Genomic DNA, 10,011 nt, shown 5'->3' on the forward strand with positions numbered 1-10,011 from the left:
TTAAAAAAGGGGGGGGTTAAAAGGGGGGGGGGGGGGGGGGGGAGGGCGGGGCGGGGGGAACAATTCTCAGGACACGCTCGCACCTCCAGCTAGCTAGAACGGCTAAATCATGGATCAACACACCACTATTTTTTGTATTTCTTTTTTACATTTCTTTTGGCAGAAATTACACATTCATTTGGTGTCTGCTTATTAGTGGCTGTCCCCAACACGATGCGAAGCGCTGTCCTGCATGGTCTCACGATTTGGCAAGAAACAACTCCTAGATCAAAATGGCGAAACCTTGACAGAAGCTGCGCGTTTCGGAAGTTCCTGTTAGATGCAATTTGCTATTTTTTTATTATTACGGCGTGCAAAACTAGTGCATGCGCCTACAGCGACATGAGAATGACAACCACAAGTTGCGTTAGTTTCATGATACGAAGCATCACTGATGTCCCCTGACAAGGAGAAAGCAAAATGGAACGAAGAGTCTTGACAGAAAACATTTTTATGATAACATCCACTGTCTGGCATGGAAATCTTCACAATGTCTCCTATGAAATACAGAACGAATACACATCGATGGACATAGCAATGTGTCCCTTTTACCGGACTGCGCAAGATTGTTCGCCTAGAAACTTCTAACAAATGCTTCATCGCTGTGCAAACTTGGAGGGAAGCATGGGCATTCGCACTCCGTCGAACATTCCACAATAGTTCTGGAGAATACAAACTCATGACATAGACATAGACTGTTCTGGCAAAAAGAAGGCCCCATTCTACATGTTTGAAATCCTACATTCGAACCCGTGCACTCCCCGGTCCGTGTGAGGTGTAGAGAGGCATGGTGAGAGTTGCATCCAATTGTTCGAATAAGAGGCACAGAAGCCGGTTTTCGGTATCGTGTAATTCCTCGCGTGACCAAAAAATATACACATCGAGGTTCTACATTACTGTTCTACATTACTGTAATACAGTACTATGTGAGGGCGGATTTTAGAATTACTTTTCATCTGCTGAAGTGAGACTCTTCCATTGTCGCGAAGTGAAGGGCTCACGAAAGCGATGAAGAAGACTCTGTTGTCTCCGCCGCGTGCGAAAGCAACGCCAGACATTTCAATACAAGTGAGCACTGCTATGAAATCGGTATGGGGAGATGCTCTTTGAAAATCACGGCCCTTTCGAGTCTAAATAGTTTTAAAAAGTTAAGTATTTCAGTGATGTGCTCCTGTCTCGCGGTCCAGCAGAGTTTATCAATACTGTATTTAAGTTTTCAGGCGCCGGTCGAGACCCTCCGTGCAATCGTAGGAGTTTCGGAATGCTTGTAGTGTCAGGAAGCTAGGAAAGGAGTTTGTAGTGTATGAACTATATATCTGTACCTTATCAGTTCGTAGTGTTGTGGAAAAAATTCGAAAAACGGGATGGACCCGTGAGTCAATATGAAAATTTTGAGTATACGCATCTTGTGTGTGTGGTGGCCTTCGCTCAAGAAGCATCGACGATCTTTTCTCGTTTGTTGCACTAATAAGAAACAGAATGAAAGACTGTAATTTCCATGCGATGGATTTTGATCCAAAATGTGCAGTGACAATCAATTTTGGTGACGCAGACCCATTCTCGATACAGTCGGAACGGCCACGAGGAGCGATGCGTCGAATGCCAATTTTCAATGGAAGCACGAAATAGAAATACTAAAGTGTTCGACTGTCCCTACTGTTTAAATTATGTTTCTGGTCTGGCAGATGAGGTCTCTTTCGGACGTCAGTGATTCTTTCAAAAATAGGTCAGAGCAGCACAGGAAACTGAGGCATCGTCCTGTTAATCTTCGGTGCACGTTTCTTCCTTGCCCTCTATAGTATACGAAACCTCGATAGTGTGGAAAAAAAATCTTCTCGATGTCGAAAATAGAACCCGATGAAAACAGCATAGCTCCGCTCTCACCTTCTGCCCCACGCTGCTGTTTGAAGAAGCACTGGGCCTTCATTTCTGTTGGATATCGCTACTACATATACCGTGCACATCCCTCTCCACATTGTCTCCTGGCCGGAGGGCACTCCCTTTTGCCACAGTTTCTCATGGGATAGCAGTGATTCCCATAGATGATACTCATTGAAAACCTACTGTGGTCCACTTCTCATCCGCCCATAAAAAGGAGGAAATTGACGGGATCTTCATGCAAGTGTAAAGCATCGACGAGTCTTACACTATGAAAAGAAGCGAATTTATGATTAACGACCTTCATAATATAATAATATTATAGCAGCCACGTCGGAAGACGTGTCCATGGAAGGAAAATGTGCTCTTGATGTTTCTGTGTCTCTTTGCCTGTATAGCACTTCACTTTATGCTGGATAGCACCCCAGAATGAGACTTTCGAATTGTCACGTACCTGCGTGGAAGTGTCTGTCTTTTGAGGGTATTTTGCTGTATTCGACGCATGTGTGCGGATATTCTTGGAGTTTGTCATGGTAGTATAGTGGGTTTGAAGAACTTGTTGTACCGAGAAGGTTTGGCGATCAATCAGGCTATTTTGCTAGCCGCAATGTCGATTGATGTTCCCCTTGTCGCGATACCAAAATCCGATGTAGTTAAAAAAGGAATGCGACGTTTTGGTAAGCTTTTCAGGGACTCACGTTGACGAGGCGCACTGACGACAGCAGTCGCGAGGATTATTATCATAGCGCCTCTTTACGTCTGGGGGACAACTGAAGTACTTTAGTTGGGGTTTTAAAAGGAGATTCATCGTACCAACTTCTTATCAACCGTGTAGTCAATCCAGGGAAAATTGTCTCGGTCTTGCCACAGTGGCGATGATCATAAAATTATAATCCCGGTTGCGAATATTCTGACCTCCCTCGCGACGACCTTCTTCTTCGTCCCTTTATACAAAGTCGTTGTTTTGTTGCACTCAATCAAAATTGTGAAAAAAAATCTGCTCTATTTCTGATTCGAATCGATTTTAAAGAGCTTTCGTCAGGCAAGACACTCGTCCCCCCGTCGTCCCTGTGCGAATCAAAAACCAACTACAGCAGCTACTCTAACACCCTGTACCACATTCGTATATGGGCTGCGTCCCATATCGTTCCAGCGTGTCATGCTACAGTATATGTGCGCGGAAGAAGAATAAGTGGATTCGAGAAAGGATAGAGCAACCTCGCTGTCACGGAGGGTTCGAGAACTTTCCTCAAAAATCTGTTGTCGCATTGGGGTAAATTACTGCAGTCCTATTGAAGTTATGCCTCGTTTGTCTCAAATGGAGGTAACGGACATATACATCGCTCGAATATACCACATGCGAGATATTTCTGCACATGAAGGGTACACGAGCAGCTTACTTTTGGGGCAGCAGGTTGCCCCGTTCCTAGTCTACTGATGTGTGCTGTACGCTTCAGCAGAACCACTGCTTGAGTAGTCTCAAAACACCCCAAGCCTGACCAGTTCACAAACGTCGTTTGATAGGTCCGTACGGCGAGGCTGTAGCCATGCAACTGTTCAGCAGCCCGAACGGCAGCGAGTACTGCACTACATAGTACACCTTGTGTGGACGCGCCAGCGTTGAGCCCATGGGTTCATAAAATCAGCAATGGGAGGTTCTTTACCCCAATTTCATTTTCAACCCCCCGTGAATACCATATGCACTGTTGAATGTTTTCATACGTCTCAATTTTCAACATCGGCGCTCTCCTGACCTGCTCGTGCTTCTCTTATTTTTTTCCCCGTTACTACTCTACATGTCATGTGACATCGACAGCAGATTTTGTTTCCATGGCTAGACCTATTTGTCGGGACTCTCAAAACTTCCGGAGGATAAGAAGCTTCACCGCCCTATCAGCACCATTTCTGAGTACCGCTTCCGACTATCATCATGAATCAAGAACTGCATACATCAACTTTTGAGCGGTTCCTTTCTGGTCGTGACTATCGTTCCACCGATCGAGACAGTCGAGAGATTCGTCTCCCACTTCTCGAACCAGAGCACGCAGGTGCTGCTCCCTCTACGACACCAGTGTCAAAGTCTTCACGCTCGAACAAACCATCTGCTGGAGAGAGGCGGTCCAGTGCCACCCCGAGAATTGCCGAAAGACAGAGGCAGAGTCAAACGCAACCTCACCCTACCGGAGATTCTAGAAATCGATCATCAAGAAGTCCAGTCAACATGTCCGGGACCAATGTCAACAGGCGAAATGCTCCTGCGCCGCCATCACCGATGTGGACACAAGCTTCTGCCGCTGGCGTCAAAAAGATTCAACCCTCTGTCTATCAATGTGAGTACTGCCAAATGAAGTTTGGGAGAAAACATCACAAGGAACGCCATGTTGATAACCTCCATCGTCGGGTATGTAATATTCCATCAACATATACTCATCGCTGGGTTCCAGGCAAGGTATACTAACACAAAACAACTGATTTCTCCTTTACCATGCAGAGTACTGGACCATCATGCCCAATATGTGGTATCTCTTTCCACCAAAAACCGAACTTGTTTCGTCATATGCAGTTAGTTCATGAAGTGCTTCCATATCAGTGCGATATCTGCGGAAGCGGATTTTCGAGAAGGGCAGCCTTGAAGCGACACCACCAGAACCGGCACAGGCCCCGAAGCACTAGCGTGCAGTACCCTTCTCACTAGACGGACAAACTCTCGTCGTATTCAAACGTGTACAGAAGCACGCAACAGCTCACCAGACTTAAGATATTAGAAAAAGCTGACCAGAAATCTTGAAGAAAGGAATGGATGCAGTCGAAGAACATGGTAGACTGCGCATGAAAGGGGAGGGGGCAGACCTTGTTAGCTTCATGAATTTGGGACTTCTGTTGGCTCTACTGCATTCTGATTGTGATGTTGAGACTTTTGCGCAAATGTGAAGTGAATGCTGCCCGCGACTGTCATTGACGTTTTCTTATGGCACCGAAGACGGATATTTTCGTAAATGCGGAATTCTGTGGCGTGAACGCCCGTCAAGTCGTCTTTCTCGAAGAGGATAATGAAAGGAAGTCTGTTTATCTTACACATATGAGTATGTGAGTTCAACTCCATTCCCCTGCGAGGCACTGCTAAGTTACTTGTTCTTGCGAATGCAATGATCATGTGATGACAATAGCTATCTTCTTGAGTTTTAGAAAGTTAAAGTTTTTATTCCTCTAGGTTTTTTATTTTGAAGTGGTCATCATGCCTTCTTTTCCAAGGTAATCACGCTGGAAACATGCAGAAAGTGTAGCGACTTCTGATGTTACTTCTAAACCACCGAGAAAATAGTCCACACTACCTCTCCATATTTTCATTTGTAAATAAAATCCCAAAATCCAGAAGCATGAATAATCGGAGAACGTGATTGAGTATCAACAATGTGCTGGCCGATCACCTTCAAGAAAATCCTTAAGGGAAGGGGAATGAGGATCTTCAAACATATATCCCTAGTACAGGACTAGGAGTGCAGCTCAGAATATAATTCTCCTTGTTTCGTGCCTTAAGATGTTCTTCGAATCACTGGTTGAGACTAAGAGCAACAATATATCATGTAGGACGATACGACATCTGTGAAGATTGATATCCTTCAAGAAAACCTGCCCAGTTTCCTTGCTACTAACCACGATTTATTCATTCGATACGAGTTTGTGGTTCTGGCAAATACGTGCCCAAAGCACGCTGTTTAGATACATTGTGTGGTGTGACACCTCAGGGTGAAAATGTTGTCAAACAGAAAATTTGTCAATGGAAGATGGAGGATTCCATGAGCTCGACATAGCTATAGACGGGCAACAAACAACAAAGACTAGGGGTGTGTGAAGAGTACAGTATTACACTGTGGTGGACTGGGAAAGGCCCTTTCATCTGTAATTAAGCAGACCTGTGATCGATTATAGAAATTGTAGAGCACTATTGTGCATACGAGGCAACGCCTGTTTAGATAAATACTTCTCGCAATATTTGTATCGTACAGTCTTCAATACCTTGAAACGAGATAAATCAACACGGCCCAACCGCTATATTACCATCAATATTCGTGGCCTGCAAATTGTTGAGACTGAAGGAGCCCTCGTCAAGAGATGGCGGAGACACAGATCCATAAGATGCGAAGGGGGGTACGTGCAACGAAAAAAGGGTAAATTTCTATTCTCAAAGGTGGGGGGCATTGGGTCGTGAGACAAACAATGGGCCAACGTTGTGACTTTTGACTGTGTAAGGACAAAAGGGGCGAAGAGTCTTGAAGTTCTGAGAACGCCTTTATTTATAAATGCCGATATAAAAGGGAGTATGAGGGTATGGAGTGAATCGGAAGTGTACACTGTATCGGTGAATCGAGAAGAATTTATAGATGCACGAACCTACTGAGAAGAAATGGAATGGTCTTGAGTCTCAAGAGAACAGTGAGATGAAAGAGGGGCATGGCGGTTGAGCACGTACACGGCGTAACAAAGATGGAGAGAGTTATTGGATGGATATTCCACGGAATGTCACGGTTCCAGAGTGATAGCTGCGCCGTGCAGAATAGATGCATGATGGCGTGGCCGGCATGTTGAAATACATGCAGTGGGCGGCGGTAAGTGAGCGCAAAAACTAAAAGGGTCCTTCGGACATTGCATGTGCAAGCTTGGCACATGACCCTTGTCTTTTCCGGTCCCTCTCTGGCCAATAATCACTCAAGTGGTGGCGAGGGTAGAAGTACTGTGATAATGAGGTGCAGAGGCCAGGCGAGGTCGGCAGGTGACTTTACCGAAACTGTAATTTTGCTTAACCGATTCGCCGTCGGGCCAATGACGTCATTGCATCGTCCACTCCCTTCACGCGCCGTGAAGCTGCTACTGTACCTCGCCATACTGAAGAAATGGCTCTAAGAGATGGGGGATGTACAGGTATTGGCGCTCTCCCCTTGCTGCTCACCCTTGGCAGACAAGCACCGTTGCGAACCACACCGCGTGATCAAATTAGAATACTCCGGTGGTTTTGCCGCTATCTAAAGAATCACGCCGATGTCTCTGCAAACACGTCCGGGGCCGGATAACATGGAAATAGTACAGGAAACGAACGATAGATGCAGGTAAGCTGTGCCAACTATCTGGAGCAGAAGAAATTGTTTTTTTTCGATGCACCTGACTTCATCTAAACCTGGCTCGGTTTCCTACAAAACGAAAACGCTATTCGGCGCATACACACACCTGCTCCTCCGCTGACATCGTTCGGTACCATTGCGAATTCGGAATGGAAGAAATGTCGCAACTCATGGTTGATCTGATGGTTGCAACTGTGGTTGTTCGATTGTAGATGGATGGCTGCAAATCCGGTGAGTCAGAGCCATACATTAACAGCGAAGCAAATGTTTCACGGCCATTTTCCGTAGCAGAGCATACTGTACACTGCTTTTTTAGGGGGATGCTGCTGGTGTACAGTGGTAGGCTCTCGAGTGGTCCTGTGCTCTGGAAGCAAAGGTGTACCCTTCAAGGGTACACTCCAACGGCTGATGTCCATGGTTGGTGGTGTCCTACAGTACAGAAAATGCTAATTAGGGTGACCCGTTTATTTGGGAAGCAACTGCGAGAATGGGTTGCTTTCACATCGACTTCCACAAAGCCAACAAATGTACAACGATGCCACGTTGCCACATGTTTGTCTCTTCGTGTGGTAGGCGGCTCTCAATAGACGATGAGGACCTGTACAGTACAGTGTCGCTTTTCTGAATTACAGTTCATGCCCTCAGAGTGGCACGTGTAGTCTGGATGACTTGGCAAGGTAGGAATGTATTGACAGTTGGTAATTAGAGAATAAGTATTATTCTACACACAGTGCCTCTTACGATATAGTGCTATAGCGTGACATACTTCTAGCTATGGCACTATTGGGGGGATGGCACTATATAAAAGAGGCTCAAATACTGTACAGTTGTGATTTTATATTGGACCAGTGAGCCGATGTCATGGTAAACACTCCTCTAATTCGATAGAGGTCAACATGCTCTGCATCTTCAATCTCACGACTCATTACAACCTTTCCTGCGACCCTTCGTAGGTCAACTCAACGTCCGTAGACATGCAGAGGGACGCACGCATAACCGTGCTCATCGGCGGATGAGCACGATGGCATCCGGGACAATCGGACGAATTCGAGCATGGTAGGTGACGGCAGTTGCCGACCATCAGCAAAGCAAGCATCACAGCATACGGGAAGGACGCAGCGGAAGCAATGCAATAGGGCCTACCGGAGCCCTTGCAAGGGCGAACGTAGGCACGGCGATGTGGAAACGCGAAGGGGCGAGAAGGGGGAGTCGATGAGCTGACAATGGCAGTCAGACTACAGCAAACGCGACATCAGCGAGAAGCGAAAAGGCGCGTGAGCGAAGGAAGAAACCAGCCACCTTCAGGCATGAGGGAGGCTGGTTCGGCGACCGAAAACGGGTACTTAAATCAAGCGAGTAGAAGCAAAGTAAAGATAGAAGGCAGATGCCCAACTTAATGCTGATCGACTTGTGCACCATCCTCCCCAGTTCCTATCATTGCTGGCCACCAGCACCATGTCGGCACAAATGTTAACAGTCAACCACACCGAGTAGTGCACCCCCATGCAAGGTTCCAACAACATGCAATACTCGCATCTTGCACTAATGAATGGGGTCACACAAAATACTCGTCTACAAGCGTCTGGCGCCTCTCGGAACGACTTTGCTCAGCGTGTGCAGTTAGCTACGCGCGCTTTGCACGGTGCAAATGACGAACTGCATCCTCTATACCCGAAATGTTCACCATTTCCTCCACTCCCGTAAAGCAGGCAAGTACTTCCTCAAAACCTGGAATAACGCACTCATTTGATTCTATCCCTTTGGTTCCATCTGCACTCGTCTTTTCATGCTGTGTTGTGGTTGTGTCGGTGCCCTTGCGTGTCACTGGAGTAAGACGGAGAGGATCTGTGGCGTCTGTTGGAAAGGATGATCCGTTTACTGTTGGGCATCTTCGTCGGCCGCGTCCCCGTCTTGGACAGGTGTCCAACAGCAATGCAAGGTATGATAACCTGTGTTAACCGAAAAACCCCTGCATTACTCACTCGTGGAATTACTCAATTCGGCACTATTGGGCGAGTCCTCTCTGTACGTGTACATGTATTTGGGGACAAAGCACACTGCCAACACAAACACAACAAAGCCTGTATAACACAACTAAGACCATCTCCACCGCAGGTCTATTGCACGTTTTATTTTTTGGCTTTCATCAATGACCAAAAAATCGAACCCCACCGCATTTGGTCAATTGTATTGTCTGGTTTATTCGTTACAATAAACCAATTTCTGGTCAATAGAATCACGCTATAGACCAAAATCTGGTTTATTCACAAGCAATAGAACAGCGACATGGCACTTGCCCATTGGTTCAAATTGGCGCGAACTTGCCGAAACACATCCAGAACCCCCGAAGCCCAAGGTTCTTGTTTACGAAAGCGGAGAACATCGGGCAGCTTCTTTGCTGTAGTAGTTACAAAGTGGAAGCTTTTTGCAATGGGAAAAGGGAAGCACTGGGATGCAGAGGAAAATGCCTGCTTGGCCAAAGCATTTGTCCATGTCAGCAACGACAGTATTCTTGGCACAGACCAAACAGGCAAGACGTTCCACAGTGCAGTTCACAGCAACTTTGCTGAGCGTGGACGTGAGAAATTTGGAACGAAGCCTGTCCCACCTGGAAAGTATGGGCTTCGAAGGTTAGACTCTTGTCGCCAGCATTTCGCAGATGTCAGTGCAGATGTCGTTCTCTCTTCACCACAACCCACCATCGTCCCACTAGTAGCTCCCCGCGGAGTGCCTCCCGCCGCCGCTCTCTTCGTCCTGCGACCACCAATCCGCCCCCGAGTCCGACCCTCCGTACACGGACTCCGCCCGCGCGCCCCACGCCTCGTCCTGCGCCTCGCGCCGGCCCGCGTACTTCCGCGGCCGGCCACCCATGTAAGACGCCGCGCCTCCCTCCCGCGCGCTGCCGTGCGCCTGCCCCGCCCCGCCCACCTCCTCCGCGCCCGCCCGCAATCGGCGGTCAACAAATGACAGGCGGCGC

At 47.2% G+C, this 10,011-nt stretch overlaps 2 protein-coding genes across 2 annotated transcripts; one reads left to right on the forward strand and one right to left on the reverse strand.

Moving 5' to 3' along the window:
- Window positions 1–3,847: 3,847 nt before the first annotated feature.
- Window positions 3,848–4,375, forward strand: CHC_T00007047001 (hypothetical protein). Its single transcript, XM_005710912.1, has one exon. It carries the CDS (start codon window positions 3,848–3,850, stop codon window positions 4,373–4,375), a length of 528 nt encoding a protein of 175 aa, XP_005710969.1.
- Window positions 4,376–4,777: 402 nt separating this feature from the next.
- On the reverse strand, window positions 4,778–5,071 carry CHC_T00007048001 (hypothetical protein). The gene has a single exon (XM_005710913.1). It carries the CDS (start codon window positions 5,069–5,071, stop codon window positions 4,778–4,780), a length of 294 nt encoding a protein of 97 aa, XP_005710970.1.
- Between the last annotated feature and the right edge of the window lie 4,940 nt (window positions 5,072–10,011).

Source organism: Chondrus crispus, genomic scaffold (assembly GCF_000350225.1).
Source record: "Chondrus crispus Stackhouse genomic scaffold, scaffold_6, whole genome shotgun sequence".
Lineage (NCBI taxonomy): Eukaryota > Rhodophyta > Florideophyceae > Gigartinales > Gigartinaceae > Chondrus > Chondrus crispus.